Source organism: Rhodamnia argentea, chromosome 11, assembly GCF_020921035.1.
Source record: "Rhodamnia argentea isolate NSW1041297 chromosome 11, ASM2092103v1, whole genome shotgun sequence".
In the NCBI taxonomy this organism is placed as follows: Eukaryota; Viridiplantae; Streptophyta; class Magnoliopsida; order Myrtales; family Myrtaceae; genus Rhodamnia; species Rhodamnia argentea.
Window position 1 is genome coordinate 438,163 of NC_063160.1, and position 23,557 is coordinate 461,719.

The 23,557-nt window shown below is 39.4% G+C and overlaps 3 protein-coding genes across 4 annotated transcripts; 2 read left to right on the forward strand and 1 right to left on the reverse strand.

Annotated features, from left to right (window-relative positions):
• Nucleotides 1-69: 69 nt before the first annotated feature.
• On the forward strand, nt 70-1,487 carry LOC115732004 ((+)-neomenthol dehydrogenase-like). The gene is made up of 2 exons (XM_030662660.2): nt 70-485; nt 1,015-1,487. The coding sequence occupies exons 1-2, from the start codon at nt 297-299 to the stop codon at nt 1,372-1,374; spliced, it is 549 nt and encodes a 182-aa protein (XP_030518520.1). The 5' UTR covers nt 70-296; the 3' UTR covers nt 1,375-1,487.
• Nucleotides 1,488-8,431: 6,944 nt separating this feature from the next.
• Nucleotides 8,432-14,242, forward strand: LOC125312770 ((+)-neomenthol dehydrogenase-like). The gene is made up of 6 exons (XM_048272151.1): nt 8,432-8,614; nt 12,033-12,153; nt 12,233-12,485; nt 12,563-12,631; nt 12,834-13,010; nt 13,651-14,242. Exons 2-6 carry the CDS (start codon nt 12,134-12,136, stop codon nt 14,026-14,028), a joined length of 897 nt encoding a protein of 298 aa, XP_048128108.1. The 5' UTR covers nt 8,432-8,614; nt 12,033-12,133; the 3' UTR covers nt 14,029-14,242.
• Nucleotides 14,243-14,798: 556 nt separating this feature from the next.
• Nucleotides 14,799-22,745, reverse strand: LOC115755924 (MACPF domain-containing protein At4g24290-like). 2 transcript variants are annotated; one of them, XM_030695530.2, is made up of 8 exons: nt 22,309-22,745; nt 21,932-22,249; nt 21,595-21,833; nt 19,770-19,944; nt 18,685-18,741; nt 18,246-18,438; nt 16,442-16,608; nt 14,799-15,598 (listed from the first exon to the last, which is right to left on the reverse strand). In XM_030695530.2, exons 2-8 carry the CDS (start codon nt 22,193-22,195, stop codon nt 14,909-14,911), a joined length of 1,785 nt encoding a protein of 594 aa, XP_030551390.2. In that variant the 5' UTR covers nt 22,196-22,249; nt 22,309-22,745; the 3' UTR covers nt 14,799-14,908. The 2 variants fall into 2 exon arrangements, with proteins under 2 accessions (XP_030551390.2, XP_030551389.2); XM_030695529.2 differs by having other exon boundaries at nt 22,305-22,745.
• Nucleotides 22,746-23,557: the final 812 nt, after the last annotated feature.

Genomic DNA, 23,557 nt, shown 5'->3' on the forward strand with positions numbered 1-23,557 from the left:
GTGAGGGTGAGAGAGAATGAAGAGAGAGTTATAAAAGTTGGTTGTATCTAAGTAAGTTGTATACCCGTCCATGACTCCTTTATCGCTTATATTATGTTTAAACCAATTTATTGAATATAATCAACTCATATAATAACTCAACCATCACATATGGGTTAAAAAATGGGTTTATGACCTATTTTAACATGTCTACGGAATAAGCTACATCCTTTTGTTCATGCAATTACAGATAGAGGTTATCACCAACTAGCTGCGAATATCATAAGGAATGGGGTTTTCTTGGTTGTAACATGTGAATGCAGGAACAGGATGTTACCAAAGCCAATTGGAGTGAAATTTTTATGCCGTCTTATGAAGCAGCCGCAGCAGGCATTGACACCAATTACTATGAGGCGAAAAGAATGGTTGAAGCTCATATCGGCCTACTCCAACGGTCCGACTCGCCTAGGATAGTGAATGTCTCCTCCGTTATTGGGAAGCTCCAGGTAGGTGCAAGCATACGAAACAAAAGGCGGGATATATGGGCAAAAACTATGAAAAATAAAGTAAGGAATCTAGTGGTTGGGCGAGCAACTGAGACTCCCGATTTTCAAAATAATTCATTTTTCACGAAACAAACGGAGTTAAGTATCAAGGCATATTACATTAGAAGGCCTAACCCCGGTCAATCACCGCAATTTTGCTTTCTTGTTTGTCTCTTTCTTATGTTTCTCTGTTCTCTCTCTCTCTCTCTCCCTTCTTCTATCTCATTAAGGCAACTTTCTGAAGCTTATTGGGATTGAGGAGGGCTGTTTGGGCCTCTAGTTGCTGTCCCAACAACTATAAAGTTCAATCTCGAGGGGCGAAGCCTTGTCCAAAACATTTGGTAGAACTCTTAAATCTTTGTTATCCGGGTAGAGATCAGGTGCCTTATTGATCTAAAACCATATTATACTATCGAGTCTCTAACTAGATGCATCAGCTGAGCTAATGATGAGGTTCTGTTGTAACGAATTGCCGATCTTTCCACTTCAGTACGTGTCTAGCGAATGGGCGAAAGGAGTTCTTAGCGACATCGAGAACCTAACACCAGAGAAAGTGGATGAGGTCGTGAATGTTTTCCTCGAGGATTTCAAGAACGGTTCATCTGCAGCCACACCCGCGTATATCATGTCAAAAGCAGCCCTCAATGCCTACACCAGGATCCTGGCCAGCAAGTTCCCAGGTTTCTGCATCAATTGTGTCTGCCCCGGCTCCGTGAGAACGGACATCAACAACCACAGAGGCATCTTGTCCGCTGAAGAAGGCGCAGAGAGTCCAGTGGAGCTGGCACTTCTGCCCAACGGAGGTCTCACAGGTTGTTTCTTCATTAGGAAGGAAAAATCTCAGTTCTGATTAAAGGCTATGACTTATCTTCTCTAGCTATTAGAACACATCCTTGTTTAAAAATAAACCGCATACACTTCAAGGGAGTTGCCGATTATGTGAAGAAGTTGTCGTTTGTTTGTCAACTAGGTACCTCGATATCGGTATTTCATAATTGATGCCATCGTTCGTTCCACTCGCAAGACGGATGCAAGAATCCATAGTCTTTATTGTAAAGTTACTTTCAAGAATCATTATCAGGCAAACTTTTCAAAAGTCTGTTTGTATTACAATGTCTAGTCAATGTTTTCTAAATGCATCATGGTCATTTGTGTTTCTAGGAATTTAGTTAGGAGTCTTTTAAGAGTAAGTTCAAGAATAATACAATATACCTATATAAAGGCAAGTCTATAATCATTTTGTTATGGGTGAATTATGGAGAAAAAGAAGAAGAAAAGCCTACTCGTCTCCTTCGTAAGTTGTCTTGTGAGTGTTTGAAAGTGTTTCAACTCCACCTTATCCCCTTCAAATTGGTATCAAAGCTTATGGTTTGTGATCATAGCCTTAATAAACACCCAGCTTCCTCTACTTGATGCCCATGATGTATGGGAAGTTGTCAACTCAGGCTACGAGGAGCCCGAAGATGAAGCCACCTCGAGTCAAAATCAGAAGAATGCCTTAGAGAAAGTTCAAACAATAGATCAATATGCCATATCGATTATCTATCAAGCTTTAGATGTGTTCGCTTATTTTGTGACAAGGAAAATCTTTCACCGAAATTCGTTCTTCGATTTTTATTAAAGGGGTTATGTGGCTCATTTATCGAGGAGGGTTCCGGTGAAAAGTGTGTAGCAAGAGATGGATTGAATGTAAATGGATCGACTATGGATTGTGAAATCAACAAAGGGTCAAACTTCTACAGTTTACAGTACTCCTAAGAAAGCAGTAGCTAAAAGGGCAACAAACTCAACTACTAGGAATGAAAGAGTGCAGGAAATGTAAAGTGTAGAGAAAACTTGAACTACAATGAAGACAAGTGTGTTTTTTTGTTGTGTATCGATCTGTCTCTTCCCCTTCATCTTCTTTGCACACTTGTAATCTCTTGCATCTTGTAACCGCTCAATCAATTATTCTCATGTTTTTCGAATCTTGAATCTTGACGCCTTCAATAACTTCCCTTTTGCCCACGATCTTCATTACTTGTTCGTCAGCATTTAAATGATTTCTCTTGATTTGTAACTTCCATAGTGGATTCAAATTTGAATCTTCTCAAATAACTTTCCACGATCTGCTCGTGTCAATTAGTTTTGCTTTTGGCTTGTAACTCCCTTGAATCTTCTTAAATAACTTCCCATGATCCGCTCATGCCCATTACTTCTGCTTTTGGCTTGTAACTCCCTTGCTAACATGGCTAACTTGGCAAACTCATGCTCAATAATATTCTTGTATTTCCCTCTTGTTGATCTCTTATGATTCTAGCAACAAATTTCTGCATTACTCTTAACTCACCGAATCTCGGGGTTTAATAACCTTGCCTCCCACTTACCGAATCCCGGGGTCTCACGGCTCTGCAACCCCTTCGTTACATCACTCGTCACTTATCAAACCTTGAGACATAATGGCCTCACCATTCGTTCGGTACATTGCTTTTGACCTACCGAGTCTCGGGGCATTGTGATGCCGTTGTCCATTTGGTATTTGTACTTGTTATTTTTTGGTGTCAACAAGATGATTCTATGTTTGAGAAGGTATCGAATGAAACTACTTCTAAGGAGGCTCTAGAGATCTTCATGACACACACCTAGGGGTACAAAAGGTGAATAAGCCTTTGTTGACACCTAACTTTGTCGGTCCCGATTAGGTTTAATTTATTTTCTCTTGTTTGAAAATAGAATAGGCCAAATTGGATAAATATGCATCTTTTCTTTATTGTCGTAAATTAAGAAAAGAAAAGAAACACGAAAAATTATGAAAAAAAAATTGAATTGAGCCGAATTGACCTAGCCCGCGGTTACTATTCTTTCCTCACTTCTCACCCACTTTCCCTTCACAAAGGCTAGCCCACAAATATCCATTTTGGCCCAACTCCCCCTCCTTTCCTTCCCTCGCCTAGCCGGTCACCACCTCCATCTCTTCTTCATGTGTACGCCCGAGAGAGAGAGAGAGAGAGAGGTGATGTTCCATTGGCATGTTTATATGTCGATGACCTTATCTTTACAGGACATAGTCTCGCGATGATTGATGCTTTTAAGGCTTCTACGGTGAAGGAATTTGAGATGACCGATAATGGTTTTGTGAATGATTTTCTTGAGATAGAAGTGAAGCAAAGTGCAAATGAAATTTTTATTTCCCAAAAAGGATATGTAGAAAATATCTTTCAAAAATTAAATATGAAGAACTGTACACCGGTCAATGCACCGATGGAGTGCGGAGCCAAACTTTTGAAGTGTGACGATGTTGCCAATGTTGATCCTATGTATTATAGAAGCTTGAACGAAAGCTTGAGATATTTGACATGTACTAGACTAAATGTCATGTACAATGTGGGAATTGTGAGTCAAAACATGGAGAAACCAAAGTCGTCTCATCTTAAGCTGCAAAGAGGATACTTCGCTACATTAAAGTACTGTTTCTCATGATTTGCACTACTATTAGTCTAAATGTTTTAAGCTTAGAGCTTATTCAAATAGTGATTATAGGGGAGACATCGATGGTAAAAAAAAGAACTGTAGGCTTTGCATTTTTCTTGTGTAATAATGCTTTCACGTGGTCATCAAAGAAGCAACCAAGTGTTACTCTATCAACATGTGAAGCTGAATATGTTGCAACATCTTTATGTGTTTATCATGCAATATGGTTGAGAAGACTACTCCAAGATATTCATATGAAACATATGAAATCGACATAGATTTTTGTGGATAATAGTTTGACTATTGCTTTGGTGAAAAATCCAATTTTTCATGAATGAAGGGAACATATCAATGTTTGATATCCCTTCATTGGAGACCAAGTGAGAGAGAATGAACAACAAAACTCCAAAAACTACAATATTTGTCATTGAGTTGACGAAAAGAGATGCCATAGATACTGAAGGTTAACACATCTAAAAGCTAAGAGAAAAAATTATAGATCTACATACCTATAAGCGTAACTTGTGGATTATAGCGGAACAACAATCTCAATCATCATATACGTACATATACGCAGTGGATTGCACTAGATCAATATGTCCTAGAATCAACTTGTATTACTGATCATAGAAGCATATCATGATTAACGAACATACCTCGATTTCATAGATTAAGAGCCCCAAAACGCAAGTGAGAAAACAATCCGGATCCACCGATTGATCGTTCTTCGAGAGAGTTTTCATTGAGAGAGTTTTTGTGTCGATTGATTGAACGATGTATGTTATGTGAAGATGATATATCATCTCCTCTCTCTTTGTATTGAATAGAAAATAAATCTCCTTTAATTGCAATCAATTATCACAATAAAGGTAGGTATTGATTTTCCCGTAAATTGGCGCAATCTTTCCGAACATCTCCTACTTCCCCATAAAGGGCTAAACATCTCTATTTCTCTTCTTACTACAAAGATTAAATGGGTAAATAATCTGTGCGACCGACATACTATGAGAGCACGTTGCTATACATCTGTTAGGAATATATAGCAGCTCATATTGGGCATTATAATTTAGAGTAGATCTAGTATGTTGTACCTTAGATCAATTAGTCACATTTATATCTCTCATGATTTCTTCAAAAGTCTGATATGTATTGTACTCATAATTACAATTACACTTATATAATCATAATTGGTCAACCTATGAATACAAAATCATAATGTGACATCAACTACATATTGATATTCCTCTTTCCTTAAAATCTCTCCATTCAACTCAATTCGCTTTTCTAAAAATGTCCCGCTAGATCGAATCATTCATGATTATTGGCAACACTATAGGATAACAAACACCGAATCAAAATTTCGAGAATAATTCAAAGTCGTGAGGGCATTGACTTGAGGAACTCATATACTCAAGAGTCTCACATGGCTATAGAGTTGATATCAATACTCTTGCTAACTCTTCTTGGTCATCTTATGCATACGTAATATGAAATACGTATTGCGGTATTTTTTCGTTTCCCATGGAGCTTACGTCTCTACATTTAATGCCGTATAGATGACAATTTAGACATTCCAAATGACTAACTTGAGTTTACAAATCTACTCTCTTTAAAGAATCCATCAGAACTCACATTTGACATCAAAGACAGATAAAGGGAAATATGTAGGTTACTTCATTTTCAGGCATAGTTATTATGGCCTCATCTTAATACTCTTGTTGAAGCGACATCAAAACTTCAAGCTTGAGCTCTCAATTATCACATAAATAATATGCTTGAAATAGTCTCATATCTATTTATCACATAGTAAATACAGGTGGTTACTCGTGTGAGTGAGCCAATCTTTTATATGTCATGCATACTTTCTCAATATAATGCACTAAACATTGATATGCATAAATGTAAAATAAAATCATAGACATCTATAACGATAACAAATACTATTGATTGTGAACTTTGGGTAAAATACAAATACCCAGTATTTCAACTTTTATGCAGTCCCAATGACTTTACACGGCAAAGAAAAAACATCTCTAGGAATCGGCTTGGTCAAAAGATCTGCTATCATACTATGCATAGATATATACTGGACATTCACAACCTTTCGTGCAACCATGTCTTTCACAAAATTATACTTGGTATCTATATGTTTGGTTTTGCAATGAAATTTGGGATCCTTGGTAGGCTATCACAATTAACCAATAAAGGACTAGCAGCATACTCAATAACACCTAAATGATCCAAAAATCCCTTAAGCCAAACACCTCTTGTACTCGTCGCTAATGAGCCACAAACTCAGCTTCCATGGTCGATTGTGATGCATGTTTGTTTCTTACTACTCCAAGATATTGCCTCACTACATAGTAAGAATACAAAACCAGATGTAGATTTCTCTTCATCTAAATCTCCTTCCCAATCGGTGTCAGTATAGCCTTCAAGGCCCATATCTCCTTCTTGGTAAGTCGGTGAATAATCAACAGCACCGTTCAAATACCCTCGAATCCTTTTTACGGCAATCCAATGTGCTTGACCTGGATTGAATTGTCATCTACTCACCATTCCAACAGTATGACAAATGTCGGGTCTTGTACACATCATAGTGTACATTAAACTCCCAACAGTACTAGCATATGGAGCATTTTCTATACGTTCCTATTCTTGTGGAGTCTTAGGATACAATCTGTGGCTCACACTTTCACCTTTTGTAATATGAGTGTCAATGGGCTTACAATCTTGCATACGGAAACGTTTAAGGACTTTATTTACATATTCTCTTGCGAGAGAAACAACAACATTTTTGAACATCTCTTGAAATCTTAACTCCAAGAATATAGGTAGCTTCATCCATATCTTTCATTTCAAAATTGGATGATAACCAATTCTTAACTGTTTGAACAATCTCCATATTGCTTTTGGCAATCGGGACATCATCTACATACAATGATATGATCACAAAATGATTTTTGGCGACGACTTATCTTCCGTCGCTTATTTCGTCGCAAATTGGCGACAAATGATATATTCATAGCTAATTGTGTCGCTAATTAGAGACGAAGTAATTCATCGCTAAATCCGTCACAGATAGCTACAAATTTTTTTTCGTCGCTATTATCGTCGCAAATGAGCGACGAATTTTTTTCATTGCTAATTGTTCGTGGCTAAATCCGTATTTTTTTGTAGTGATTCTTGTACATACATATGCAATTTCACAGTAAAATGACTCACTTTTTCTTCTTTAGCCTAGCTGTTGGAAATGTTTCTCAGAATTAAGCCAAAATCTTCGGTTTGTGCATCGAGTTAACTGTTAATATCGACGCCTTTACAATGAAACAAGATTGAAGATTCAGTATTCCGGATATTGGATACATACGGGGAATCTAGAGAATAGTTCTGTAATGTAGTCTCCATCCATGCATATTGTCCCATGGATCACCAGGAGGTCACACTCCTCATAAGAAATGACCACCACAGGAATTCTTACTCTGCCCAAACATCATTGTACCACAATTACTATACTCCTCATAAGAAATGACCACCGCAGGAATTCTTACTCTGCCCAAACATCGTCGTGCCGCAATTACTATACTCCATTTGAGAAGGCGCATCTAGGGTGGTTTTTTTTTTTCTCCCGTATCATGTTTATCTGATGTCCGACAAATCTTAACGAATGATAAAAGTATAATTTTCATAAATCAATGATTGAGACTTACTGAGACACCAAAACGATCTCTCTTCCGGGCAAATGATATGGATAGTACGTTCTGTTTGGTAAATTGGGTAGTACTGATCTTGCCAGTAGCTATTAGCTAAGCTAAAACCTCCTGATCACGATTAACATGTGATATGCCCAAAAATCTTCTATGCTTCAACCAGGTTTACAGCAAACAATACACCCAGAAATCCATGTCGCAGGGACTCGCTTGTGAAGGCGTTTTTCGCTTGACACCGGGCCGCGCCCCGACACGCAGTTAACGAAACAGACACGCGTGTCCGAGTGTCGGGAGGTAGCGTGGGAAAAATTTCAACTTTTCTGGGCAAGAAACGTAAGTGAAACCCGAAAACCCCAAATTGCTAACCTAGTTTGGGCTCTCGTCGTCTCTCGCTCTCGGCTCTGCCTCGCCTCTGCCACGCGTTGCACCGTCCTGCCTTGACTCTGTTTTTCATTGTAACTACAGAGAGGGAGAGACAGAGAGAGAGAATGGGTTGCAGAAAAGGAGAGAGAAAGGAGTGACCGTTCTTATCTACTCAAAGTCCACAACCGAACCTAATTCCAAGCCCGAACCTGGGAGATGGACATAGAAACCGCCAGCCACAAAGTTATTCGGGCATAAAATCTTATATAATTCTCGTACATACATGATACATATGGCTTGCCGTAATGGTAATTGTCACGTGACTAGCACATGAACGAATATACTCTCTCTTCGACCCAAAAAACAAAAACAACTGGATACTCTCAATTAAATCTATTGAATTTGACTATTCCACTCTCTAACCTAAGGTTTTGTCTAGACTCGCCGTCCTTAATATTAATTTCTATGCTGGCCAATACTTCAAACACACTCATAAATTTAATTCAAACATAGTACCTTCCCCAGCTAATGATAGTCCTAGAATATATTTAAATCTGATTAACAACGATCGCCCAAATAAATGAACAAAAAATTGGGATATAAGCATCGACGGTCCTTAAATTTTTTTCAATTTAGTTCTAGAATATTTTTTTTATCTAATCAAATCCTTAAATTTAATACTCTTTCCCATTTCAAATTGGGCCTTCCGTTAAATATTAAGGAAGAATGTGGCCATATTGTGGTTGCCTGCCGACTTGATTGAAAAAAGAGCTCAGGGAGATTTAGGGAGGCGAGTCAATCTGACTATATGCTAGGGTGCATTTGTTTTGTGAAAAATAAAGGTGTTAAAAAATACTTTTATGAAAATAATTACTTATAACGCTTTAAAATATGAAGAAAAGAAAATATTATTGACAATGAAGAAAATGCTTAGACATATATTGTTGTCGATAATTGAGATATTTTATCGACAAAACCATTCTTTGTAAAAAAAAAATAAATCTCAGATAATTCATTTGAACATTAATTTATTATGTTAATAAACTTGCTATCAAAATTCTTGTTGGCCAATAGGCATGCGATCCTATTGATAAAGGGATTGAGGGATAGGAGCGCTAGTATCATTGATGCATAAAGGAATTGGGGGTAGAGACGCTAATTTCATAGGTGCGAGGTTTCGACTCCAACGATCTCCAAAAAAGAAGAGCAAAGCATAAAGTAGAGAGAAAAGAGTTAGAGATATAAAAAAAAACAAAAAACAAAAATCCTTTATCGCAGAAAACATTTGGCTCAAATCTCAGCCGCACGAGTGGCAAAAAGATCTTCCTCGTCCTTTCCATTAGGACATCACATTCACTTCGTGAGAGGGAAATCTTGATTTCTTTCTCCTCGTCTCGACCAAAAGAGCCACGTCATTTCGAGTATTTTCCGCACTTGCGTAACTCATTCAAAACCGCCTGTTGACACCTAAATTTTGATTTTTAGAAAATCATTCATAAAAATGAGAGTTATTCATAATTCTCACAAAAAATAAATTTTCGTGCATTGCATATTTAATTTCCGTCGGTCAAGCTAGGGCCAGAGATGAGTCAATTGAGCATGATTCCAACGGACGATCGAGTTAAAATCGACTCGAAAAACACTAGAGAGGGTGTAGAATTTTTTTTTACTATAATTTTGGACTCAAAACAACCCGTTTAAACTCTTAAAATTGCAAAAAGGCTTTAATTAATTGCCCATTTTATTAGTTAAGGTCCAAGTGAGTCCGGAATCACAAAACGAGCCCATAAAACATTGAAAAGTAGCCCATTTCGTCCTCCTCATTCATTTGGCCGAAAATTGTAGGAGTCTAAGTCCAATAGGATTCCACAAGATCATAATTTTCAATCTAACGATCGATATCTAATTGGAGCTTTTGATCTAACGATTTAAACCCTACAACTCAAAGCCCTAGTTTTCTCTATAAATACATCTTTATGTCTAGGGTTAGGGGGGATTTTTCATTCAAAAAATTGAGATTCATGTGAGATTGAGGGAGACCAAGGAAAAGGCACACACGATCGAGAAAGGGCAGGTGCGAGAAGAGGAGAACGAGGCGCGTTTGAAGCTGCTGTCCATAGGTGTTTTCGCATTGAATTGGTCCGAGTTTTGTCTCGCGAACTAAGGTAATCCTTGATACTTTCAACCTTGATTCAAGCATGTTTTGATCTTGTTTTTGCTGTTGTTTCACACTAAAAACCGTCGCTGTTTCATGTTGTCTAATGCTAAAATTCGTCGGGGTTTGATGTCTGATTTTTACTGCCATTAATGATATGAAATTGCTGTTGTTTTTGCCTATGTTCAATATTGCTATTCGCTTTATTCTCATGTTGTTTCGATGCTATTTTCTTGCTGAAATCACTGTTGTTTTCACGTTGAAATTCCTGCTGTTTAGGACATTTTTGCTGCTGTCTTAGGGAGGAAATTCCTACTGTTTAGGATTTTTTGCATGCTGTTAATTGCCGAAATTTGTTGCTGTTCATGTTGATTTTTATTGATTTTCCTGCTGATCTTTAGTGCTGAATCAGAAGCCGAATTTGATGCCGTTCGGATCTAAAAAATTTTGTTCTCTAGGCGCTTAATGAAAGTGAATTTAAATTCACTACCTTCCGAACCTTGTGCATGTGTGGATTTTGGTGCTTGGTTTTTTTTTTGTCTTTCTGGCGACTTTTTCTAAATCCGGGGACGTGCTAAAAATCACTTGCTCATTTTTTTATTATTCAATGGACGAGGTGACTCGTGGATATTCGGTTGCTTGCCTCGATTTGGTGTCTAGAACTCTGAGATAATTCTGTTCATCCAAAAAAATTAGATCGAGATTTGACGGATAAGGCAAGATAATGTTTTAAAGGAAATATCCGATATTATCTCATGATTTTCGGAATTGCACATATTTTGAGCAAGAATTTCTTTAAGATTTGTGTATATCTTGATGCATATTTTCGGATTCTTTAGGGAAAAAATATTTGGTGTATCTTATGGATAATCTTCGAATGGTTGGATCTGAATTTTTTTGAAAATCTGAATATTTTGGATAAGAACGCATCCCGATTGAAAATTTCAAACATATCTTTAAAAATATAGGAAATTATCTGAAAATTCCTCTCAAATCTCAAGAGATAATCTTTCCTATTTTAAAAGATATGAAATCCTTTGTGGATAGAAGCTTATCTCCTTGAAAATTTTCAGAATCCCTTAAGGATTTTAAAAATTCAATAAATATTTGCACATCTTTAAACAAAACTGCCTATAATGTATGCTCCCCGGTGCCTAGTTCCGTCGGAAAATTAAATCACACGCCACGCCCATGATCTTATGGGATGGGATGGTATTTAAATATAGAAATTCGTATTCTGCCCTTTGGCGAGAAGGGACGTTGTATTTCTACATATTTATTTGCATACTAGCTCGAATCTTCGAGGATGTAGCGGATAAAATCTCGCTCCGGCCCGGATCTTCGAGAACGAGAATATTTATCGGAAAATCGGATTTAAAGGTATATTATGGGCATTTTTGTTTAATTTTGTTCAAATTCATCTGTTTCGATTAAAAATTTGAAAAAATAAGAAAAAAAAGGGAAAATCCAAAAAAAAAAAAAAAAAAAAAAAAAAAGGGAGATCAAAATCACTAATCATCAATCAGGAAAAGGTATTTTCATGAAATTTGGTACCGAAAGGGTATTAATTAAAAATTAACATAATCAAGTCCCCGAACCCTAAACCTCTTGTCAGTAGAAAATAAAGTATTCTCCCGTACTTTATTTAGGTATCTAATCTACCTACCAAAAAAGATTAGTGGTGACTCCTAAATTAAAAATCAAACCTAAGTTGCGAATTGGTAGGGCTTGGGAGAGTCCGTATTAGGTTAGTTAATTCATCTAATTAACCTAATAATCCATTAACCTAAAAATTTATTTTTAGGTCGCGACACCGCCAGCACCGGAAACAAAGTGGTTTACATTCGTGGGTGTCGAACGATCTGGAGGTTCTTCAATCTCTTAAGCAGTGAAAAAGGGTCATAGGTTTTCAACTTGTCTTAAAGCAACTGATGGCAGAGTCTACCAAGAGGTATCTTTTTCATGGTTCAGTGCATACTTTCATGTCACAAAATTTTCATTTTTGATATTTTTCCTCGGGGTGTTTTCAGGTGTGCAGTGGTTACAGGTGCAAACAAGGGGATCGGGTTGGAGATATGTAGGCAGTTGGCTTCGAATGGGATTGTGGCGATATTAACATCTAGAGATGAAAAAAGGGGACTTGAAGCGGTTCGGAAGCTCCAGGACTCTTCAAGTGGTCTGTCTGATCACGTTGTTTTTCACCAGCTTGAAATCACTGATCCTGCCAGTGTTTCGTCCCTTGCGAATTTCATCAAGACCCAGTTCGGGAAGCTCGACATTCTGGTGTGAAGTCGGAGTCTCTTAGTCATCAATTTCGTGAGATTTTTGGCAGTGATCCGATATGATGAGCCCTGCTGCAGGTGAACAATGCCGGGATTGGCGGAGCTGTTGCAGATGGCGAAACCGTAAAGGCTTCTGGTTTCGGAAAGGTAGCTATGAACTGTTTTGAATTAGTGCTAGGAATTTTGATTGTCTTGGCAGCACAAAATTAATCAAACTTATTAAGATCTCCGCCAGCCTTAAAACTAGCTCAAGTTCGTATTTTTTGCCCTTTCTCATAGCTTGGTAAATTGTGAAGCATTTTGCCGGGACAGGCAGGAAGTAAGAAGAGCTTTCCTGTTGTTGATGCAGGAAGGTGCCCAAATCAATTGGAAAGAAGTATTGACCCAACCTTATGAAACAGCTGAATTATGTCTGGAAACAAACTATTTCGGGGCCAAACGAATGGTCGAGGCTCATATTGACCTTCTCCAACTATCCGATTCACCGAGGATAGTGAATGTTTCCTCCGGCATGGGGAAGCTTCAGGTGAGCTTGGATTCGAGTCGGCTCTTGAAAAATTTAAAATTACATTGAACAGTAATACAGGACAGAGTTGATGAAACTCGGCAAAAGTGTAACTCTGAGTTGAGCTCCACCACCATTCACGAGCTTGCTATTTTAATGAACAAAATTGAGAGAGGCACAAAAATAGTTCCACTGGCCCTGTTTACTGTATGGTTTCCTAGAAATCGAGTAAGCAGCCGACCCTCTTGAATTTTTATACTGGTATCTGCATTGTGGGCCATTGCATTAGGTGAATCTCGTTCTCGCCGGGAAGCTTCTGCCCTGTTTACCTTGTTTCAATTGCATCACATGAACTTCCTTTCAAGAGCTATCTTCAGTGAAGTTGTTTACCTAATGTGCTCTACACGTTAAAGATAAAGAGTTCCATCTCGTGCAATTGGCTTGCTTCTAGGATGGAGTTGCTCTAGATATACATTGGCTGAGATGTCATATACCATTCCCCACGAACGACTAATTTGTTTTTCTTATTCTTATTCAATGAATGGCCATCTAGCTTCAAGTCCCACTTGCATTTTGTGGTGCTGTTTATGTCCCGGGCTGAAGTTCCCTTAGGGAAATCTGTGCTGATGATTTTATTAATTCTTGGTGATTTTCCTTTTAGAGAGTGTCTAATGAATGGGCCAGGGGAGTTCTGAGCGATGCTGAGAACCTCACGGAGGAGAAAGTGGACGGGGTTGTGAAGGCTTTCCTCGAAGACTTCAGGAGCGGTTCTTTGGAAGCCAATGGCTGGCCTGCAGTCTTTGCTGCTTACATAATCTCGAAAGCAGCCATGAATGCTTACACTAGGATCCTCGCCAAGAAGTACCCAAACATCATTGTGAACTGCGTGTGCCCCGGATTTGTCGAAACGGACATTAACTTCAACACCGGTATCTTGTCGGTCCAGGAAGGCGCTGAAAGTCCTGTGAACTTGGCACTTCTTCCGAATGGCGGTCTGTCTGGTTGCTTCTTTGTGAGGAAGGAAGTGTCAGACTTTTGATAGAAGATGATGGCCTTCACCTGATGGCCCTCTAGTTGTAGATTATGGATCCCAACTCCTTAATATATCATGTGTGACTTCTAGATGGTGTCTTGAGTTGGATTTACATCCTCTACCTTGACTTTCTGGTTTCTACCATTTCCTATCATACAACTCTTTTAGATATATTCAGCAGTATCTACAGAATTTGCTGTAGAGTAGTTAATATATTCAATGGACCGCGAACCTTTTATCACATTTGCCTTAACATGTTCAATAGATCGAATGGCTTTGAGCTAGCACAGCAAAGTAAGGACTTGGTTTGAGTTCCTGGACAGAATCCTGTAATGGTCATTTCTTTTGAAGAGTGTGCTCCTGATGATCCGTGGGAAAAACTATGCATGGAGACTACATCACAGAACTGTTCTGTAGAATCCTTGAATATCGTTCCAGTCTGGAAATCTGAATCTGCACCGTTATCCATCGTAAAAGGCAGAGATATTAACAGTTTCTCAATGCACAAACCGAAGATTTTGTCTTAATTATGAGGAACTTCTCCGACAGCAGGCAAAAGAAGGAAAAATGAGTTATTTTGCTGTGAAATTGCAGGTGTAATGTGTTAGAACCGCATAGATTCGAAAAGAAACTCGCACACACAAGTCTCTTGCAAGAGATTCACAAAGGCTAAGCAAGACTCAGCGGATCAAAATGAATCTGACCTATATTGATCCATTTTTATGTAATAAAACTTCAGCATATATAGTGTAAATCATCTATATACAACGCACATCAATCTCCTAAATGAATTGCTCACATCTTCATAATCGACCACATAAGCTAAAGTACAACCTCACGGCTTGGTCAAACATTCTGTATATAACAGGAAAAATCATACAGGAACCTACAAATCCATATCCGCCTCTTCATCAGGTAATATCACAGTCAAAAGAGAATACTTGACTCGAAGTGAAATCTTCCCTTTATCCACTTGAAGCCTTGCTCCTGATACAACCCAGTACCCGGGAGAGTCCTGTGGCCCTCTGGTCATCTCCGTAGTATCAATGAACCTCAACAGTTTAGGAGTTTGGGATGGCACAGGAGGACCTCCAGGATAGACCGCAGAGTTAATGTTCACTTCAGATGGTTTGGGGGGAGGTTGTTTCTGACCAGTTGAAAAACGAGTGCTAATCAAGGTCGAGATAATGCCGGATTTTTGGTGTGAGGCAGGGGAATCAGCCCATTCAGGTCTTCTCACTACTACGGCACCGATAACTTTTGAGAAATAAAGCCTCAGGAACAGAACTTTCTTCAAGCCAGAGTCCCTCACTTCAAAATGGGCCCCTGTGACAATGGAGAGATCTTCCTCGGACTGAACGGGAGCTGTGCAAACATGTGAGAAGCTCTTCCATTGAACTTTCTCATAGTACCTATGGTCTGATGAAGGATTGGAGAAGTGACCATTTGACTCATCTACTAGTTGGAAGGTCTGGGGCACTGATGAAAGGTGCTGCAAGTGGATCGCCAAGCAGTTGCCTCTTTTTCCCTCCAGATACAACCGAAGGCCAGTAACTGGCTTCTTGCCCACATCAACCTGCACGCACATCATATATGATGGCATTACTCATGCAGCATTGACATTTGATGCTCAGCTGGAAACAGGAAGGAACTAGTGCATGTAATAGAAGATCTGAAAGCAGCCGCAGAAAGTGTAATTGCAGTTCAATCATCTAGGCTGATTCTTCGATGAGTAGTCTGTCTATTCTAAGGAGGATATCAAAGTCAATCTGCATCCGAGCCGCCCCAATGAAGAATAAGATTAAGATGTTATTTCCCACCATTCTTATTAAGAAAATTACTGTTCATCTCTTATTCATTTCTTGCCGTGGATGAATTTTGAGTAAGGAAACTGATAAGCTAACAAAATTAAGAAGATTGCCCACTGCTGCTTCGTTTATTGTGCTACATGAGCTCATAAGAAAGCCTGAAACTGGCATTTTCATCCCCTGGTCCTACCATTCCATGCCATATCAGTGGGACATGTCATTGTGCTAAGATGTCGCTGATATGACATTACTTGTTGACAAGAGCTTGTTTCGAGGCAACACTTCTATGATTTATGTGAGAAGATGCACTCGGCCAAACTTCCAAATGGGAACAAAAAGGTGGAGGTACAAGCTTCTAATGAGCCGATTGACACTGTTTTTCCAAATAATTGATTGCATTTGTGTATCATAATTATATTTACCTCAAAGCTTCTGGCGCAAAGACATGTAAAAGCTTACTTCTTGAGGATGAATCTATGATAACAGATTTCTTAGGAAATATTGATCCCGAAACATGAAAAATCCAGCGGTAGTTTAAAAAATAGCTAGCCATTAAGTTGAACACAATACCAACACAGAAGGATGAAACTATTCTCACTACAGGGCATTACCGGAGTTGTGTTAACATAGAGCTTTGGACCCATAAAGCTCAACTGAAGAGATGCACTGCTACGTTGCTTCTTATCAGGACCAAGGGCAAGCTCCCCAAATACAGGTGCCCACTGTTTTGGAAGTTGAAACTCTAAAAACTGATGTAGCTCGTCAATGGGTGGTTTATCTGCACTTAGAAGCACAAAAGAGGATGATTTTTCTACTCCTCTCACAGAAAATTTTCGTAGTACAAAGCATCAAGAGTTTAGAAACTTCTACACAGTTTTTTGCTTTTTTGGCATAAAAGGAAAAACGCATGATAATTGCTTACAGAGCAGAGAGTTATGTTCCAGAGACTCGAGTCATTCTAAAAGAGATGCTGACGAAAGTTATGATGCAATAGTGCTTGTACTTTTTTTTTTATGAATCTCTGAAACGGAAGTCCATCATCATTTTCATCGATAAATTGGAACAAAACCAGCAAAGACATTTGTACAAAAGTGGGTACAGAAAACTGAGAGTAACAATCCAAAAAAGCATAACCAAGACACTTTGACAGTGACAAGAGAAAAGCAAGCCTTAAAGCAAATAGGCATTAGATAAAAAAAAAAAAAAAAAAAGCAAATAGGCAAAAGAAGCAAGCCAAAACACTCAAAGCTGCATAGATATTGTCACTAGACAGGCAGCCCTTTTTTTTATCAAAATTCAACATCTCTCTAAGACGAGAGAATTTATTTGCAGACTATTAGGTAGAGAGTAGCCTTTCCACATCTTAATAGCATTGATACCAGGTAGATCAGTGGACAAGGCCTTTCAAAGATTCTTTCTTGGTCATTATTTACTAGACTTAGATTGTCGCACTGCAAGAATCACATGGCCCAAGTTGTTCTCTGGACATGGTAAAATAGTTATGACTCAAGCCAAGCATTTTATAGCAGAACTCCCATGGTAATGCATAGCCAGCCTTACTACAGCGCACTTCTCCAAATTCATGCATCCAAACAATATCCTCTGGGATAGCATCTCGATCTACTTTAACATGCATAAAATATACAGAATTGCTAGCTTTTCATAATTCATTATCCGTAAATCCCACTACTATTTACTTCAGGTCGAGTCCTTCATTAATCTTGCACTACAGTTACTCCATGTTTCACTGTGCAATGCAATTTCACCACCCATAATCTAAATTTAGAAGTTTTAAGCCACTTTTCATTAAGTCCATCCTAAAAGCCACTCAGGAGTAGAACCTATGGAATATATTAATCACTAGTACACACCATTGACATCAGTTTTTATTACTCGAATTCCAAGCAATTCCTGGTCAGTGAGATTGTCCACATGCTATGCTTCGCTCAGCCATGTTTGAGGTGGTGCTCGGCAAGAGTGTGTTTTTCACCGGAGAATTATATAGAATGAGACTTAAAGTACCAAAAGGTAGAGCTTAATAGTATGACTTCAACCTCTCTCAAAAGGCAAAAGAATTTAAGAGAAGTGGTTAACTAAAACATATGCCTCTCAAGAAAGCACTAAGAAGATTCTGGGTCAAGGAGAAGATGACAAATATCCATCTACAATCGTTATGGTAAGGGCGGTGGGCCTTAGCTTACTGTTAGCGACTATAAATTGCACCTGGAAGAGAACTAAGGAATGCGGCAAGCTAGGGAGAATTTGAAAATGTAATAACGAGACAATCTCCTCTGGTATGTGGTTAGCTTGGAAATGTTCAAATAGGCAACCCAACCCATCATGCTGTTTCTGAATGCACCATTGTTTCAATAAAATGCAAGCTCTAAAGAAACACAGAGGCAGATCAGTCCTTACAACGCAGATAGAGGTTAATGGCATGGCTCAAGAATCCGCTTCCATGAATCCCACTTAGCATTGATGCAATTGGTATCAATGTCATTGAGACGACATCAGGTTCGTATATAACAGTTTGACTCCACTCACTGTGAGATAGATTTTTCCTGGTGTTTCCACCTTTACGCTTGCAATCAAATACGATGTCCTGCACCTGAACATGACAGAGAATTTGATTGTTCAAATAAATATCCCATTTGACGCATCAGAAGTACCAGCCCACAAACTTCAGAGGAAACATACATATTGGCCAGATACGAGGATGGATACGAAGCTATCGAAGCAACTATGCAGAAACAGGTATAACATGATTTATGATAGGTTTAACATCGTAAAACTGACTTAGAGATCTCCACTAAAGGAATGCAACATGCTTCAAGTCATAAACATTGATCTGTACCTCCATTCTAGAGTAAGAACTGGATGGAAATGCGTCCATGAGGTTTCGCCCGCGATCCTAGACAAGAAATTAAGATATATGAACAGAAGTTAGTATCGTCTGAGAGGACATACATTTTTCAACATTCAGAGTTTCAAGAAGACAATATGAATTAGCAATCAAAGCCTGCAGACACAGACAGATTTATGAACTCTCAATGGCAAGACCATGAAAAGATTAAAAAGGAACATAATACAGTTCTTCAAACAGCATTTACTGCTTGACATGTAAAAGGAATGCGAGTGCATCACCCTGAAATTCCCAACTTAACAGAAATACATATTAAAGGATGCACAAACAGCATGAACTGTTAGGCATGCCCATAAAACTTATACCTTGAGCGCATCTGGATTCTAGGTTCAAGATGATAAATTTTCAAGAAGCTGAAACCTCTCATTAATAAGCCAAAAAACCAAGAAGACTTGATATCCTTCTCATCTATCGAAAAAGATTGAACATCCTTCTGGCCGATCAATTGTTCTGCTTTAGATATGATATCTTAAACTATACTTCTCCCGGTCTTTTCTGCACTGTTATATTTCAAGCAATGGAATACCCATAAGCTGGCTCCACGCATATGAAAATTTACGCGTGTAATTGACAGCTTCGGCATTGGGTAGAAAGATGTTCAAAAAGAGATTTATTCGGTGAGTTAGAAAGAGGGAGCAGGACTGGACTGGGAGGTAGGTCATAGGTCATGCTGTAGTACTCGAGAGCAACGGGTCCAGAAAATGCATGATTTATCAAATGAGGCGCTTCAACTATCACTTGATCATTCCAATGACATTAAATCAGCATTTTCTAGAACCAGCAGATGGAAATTAATACAGTGGATTTTATTTTGGTGTCCTTTTTTCAATAATCAAGTCCCAGTGGAAAATCATCATCTCACCAATGTAGACCACTATGTGCAAGGTACCTCTGTGTGTGTTGTGTGTGTGTGTGTGAGAGTGTGTGAGAGAGAGAGAGAGAGATGTAATTGGTAGTTTCAGGTCGAGTAGAATCATGCATATCAATGAAAAAACATATTTCAATAATTGTCAGACCTTTTCCCTGTTCTGCACAGCCCCATCAATAAAAAGTTTGTCTGCCATTTCCTTCAATTTTTTCTGCACATCTGCAGGTTGAAGAGGGGATGCATGTTGCTGCTTGGCATAAATCACATCGTTCCCACCCATTTTTACACCAACAATAACATGGGTACCATACTTTCGAATAAACCTGAAAGTTAACCATCAATGAGAAACAACACCCTAAAAATTATGTATCATCTCCAATAGTTTCAACTATATGCATCATACTATTGATGATATCAGGAAAAGTAAGTAACCAATGACCTTTCAGTTTTGCAACATCGCAAGAATGAGTGTCATGTTACTTACCCAGAATGACAAGCTTGTCTCCTGAGCAATTCTCCTAAGCTCAGGGAAATTGTGGAAAGAGCACAGAAAGCACATTGCAAATGAGTGAACTCGCCTTTATCAATTATCATTTGAGTTTGCATTGTCTTATTTACTAATGAACCAAACCAGCGATTTCAAAGGTAGAATTCCCACGATCCTACTGTGAAATATTTTTCGCATCTAAAATATAATTGCCTCTACAATAAGTCGCACAGAATATCACTATATAACTTTGTCCAATCGAGTGTTTCTGGATTTAGCATAGGGAATACATGGGAAGTACTTCCTTAAGTGTCTGAAGCTCAAACGTCCAAATGGATTGATATTCCCAACTCTCTTCCTTCTAGCAGAGAAGATGGTCTGAAAGCTGAGTTATTGGAACAGCTAGACTAGATGGCAGATTAAGCTGTAAGCTAAATTATTGAGCAACTCCCTGGCCTGGAAAGAGGAGCTTTTGGAATAACAAACCAAATGAAAAAATTCAATTCAAAGTTAATTAAAAAATCTACTATTAGTTTGGGCAATACAGAATCAAGAAAACACAAAGAAAGTGAGGAGATGAATTAATTTTGATTTGATCTGACAAACCAAAATCACTTATTTTTCTTACCAATCGCAACAAAAGATGTTTTGGCTGACGTGTATATATCACAACAATATTTCCTTTATTATGCCCTTTGCTTTTGGACTAAGTAAAAGTTGTTAAAGAAGAGCTCTTGTGCGGATGTAGAAATAGCAAATTAGCTTTTTTGGCCAAACATTTTGATGTGAGATGGGATTATCCACCTCTTCTGGGGTTCTCGTTCAGAGGTTATTCAGCAAAGGGAATTGGAGGATGGGAGCATTGCCTAAGTTTACCTCCAGGGTTATTGCGTCAAAAGCCACTTGCAGTTGGATCTAACAACGGAAAGACTTAACAAATGCACTTGATGGTCAGTAAAGATGCAGCTGATGAAGCAAATCTCATTATCAATTTTGGTTTTTGTGGTAACTATGCAAGAGTCGCTAGGTCTCAGTTTGTTAAATTGGTACTGGAGAAATCAACCCGTTTCTTCTAGTCAAGACTTTTTAGAGTACCACACTTCATCGCACCATTAGGTGCCCATGGAGAGATAGAAGGGGTACGAATTTGAGTTTTGAGTATGGGGAGTGTGCTATTCAGGAAGTTACAAAAATGTCTGCAAAGTGTATCAAAATGTGCGGGAAGTTTTACCCTTTATTATCCTGATTCTTTGCTGTACCAACCAAAGCGATATTTCTTGCATATTGTCCAGATACCTCCTAATAACAAAATGCACATGCGCTAATGGGAATGGAAGACGAGGGAAAGACTCAACTAACTGGAGATACTTGACAAGCTAAGCGAGTCATAGATCCAAAGGAACAAATTTAAGCTCCTGCATAGAGACATCCGGCTCTACAAAAATCCAAGAAGCATGTGAGGTGAGGCTAATAAAGGAATAGGTACCGGGCGAGAGCAGCAGGATCCCAGGTAGAGGGAACGGCCTGTTTGACGTAATCAGAGAGGAGGAGCTGAGACTTGCGCAACTGGATGTTGTAGAGGGTGATGAACACCCCATCGAAGGCCAGCGTCTTGGTGTTGGCCGCGTCTATCTGCCATCCCTGCCTGAAGTCGAAGGCTGCGTTGAAATGGCCGGTCGGTATCTTCCCGGACAGCGACAGCGCTTGGTTGAACTGCTCCGACATCTGCAGAAAAGATGAAGGTGTTTCTCGGACGATCACGACGACGATGGCTTTGTAAAGGTTAGTTAAGCAGCGCGCACACGAGCGCAGAGAATAATTACCTGCTGGAAAGAGAGGACGTCGGTGCTGAAGCGCATGCGCTCGCCCTTGTCGCAGTGGACGGAGGTGGGGACGTTGGGGATGGAGATGCCGACCCCGGGGATGGAGATGGTGTGGTGGAGGACGGGGTCGTCGGTGATGCTAACCAGCCTGGACTTCTTGCAGTACCTGAGCCTGAGATCGACAGTCAAGTCGTAACCCAGCCCCATCGCCTCCACGGCGGCGCGTGCGGCCTCCCTAGCCCCATCCAGCGCCTTGCTCCCCATCGCCTTTGTCAATCGGTGGTGGGATGCTTCTTTCCTCCGGGTATGCTCTCTCTCCTCTCTCGTGGGATGCTTCTTTCCTCCGGGTATGCTCTCTCTCTCTCTCTCTCTCTCTCTCTGTTTCTTGGCCTGCCTGCGTGCGTTTAGTTGGTCATCATACGTGTGAAAGCAAGAAAAGAAAGCTTCAAAAAGTCACAGAGAAGAACGAGTCCTCCCACCCTCAAAGCCTCTGCCTCTCCTTCTCGATGGATCAAAGTCAGCAATTTCAAATCGAATCAATCGCTCCAATGGGGCAACCAGTAGAACCCTCCATTCTTCCTTCTTCTTCTTCTTCTTCGTCTTTTATTTCTTTTTTCTGTTGCATTAAAGAGAATTCAATCTAGCTGACTGACTGAGGTGGGTTAATGTCCTCCTTGTTATATTAATAGAATAGACATCTTGGCAGGCAGATGATGGGATGAGAGTGAGAAAGTGGGTGGTGGGCGGATGAGATGAAAGAAGGGTCAAAAGGTTTGACGGTCTTCGATTGGATGCTGCTCTCCGGCCATTTATACAATTTCAAAACCCAATTGATGATCCGAGATGATGATATGAAGATCGGGAAGGAAAAGGGGGGTTAGGTGGAAGTGGGTCAGACTGGGTGGGAAGGGGGGGAAGGAACAGAGGAGAAGAAGTCAAAGCTGAGGTGCTTAGCCTGTTTCACGTTTCTTGGCAAGTAAGGTGCGAAATGGAATTGCAATACAAAAACCCACCTCCCACTCTGTTTCTTTCTTTCCCGCTCTTCATTCGAACCAAACAAAAACCAACAATGGTTTTGCATCCTCGGCGGCATCCGGCCGGGATTGGCTCAGTCTTGCATTGCCATAATCATGCAAATGGTTGCATCTTTCTACTGACACGACACGGCCCAATTTTGTTAAGGTTTTCGCTTCTTCATTTATACCTCTCTCTCTCTCTCTCTCTCTCTCTCTCCTCTTCCCCCACAAAAAAACTGCTGCTGAAGATGCCATGGATGGATGAGCTTCACATATCTTTCGCGTTTCTTTAATCTCTAGAAGGCAGAAATTTGCAATCATTTAACTCTTATCGACATATCTTAGACCATTTGATATGCCTCATTATTATCAGGCAATCTTTGCTTTCTCCCAAAATGAATATCTTGGTCAATCTCACGTGAAGCATGATGGCATTGCTATTTCAATCGAGGAGGGTCTTAAGGCCTTTTTTTAACGGATACAATATGTACTTTGGTCTGAAAGGATATTATTAAGAGTTGATTTGGTCGACAAGATTTGAGCTTTACCCATATATCGACTTTGTTACTAAATTCAGCCAGAACTAAAAACTACTGAAAACTAAAAAGGG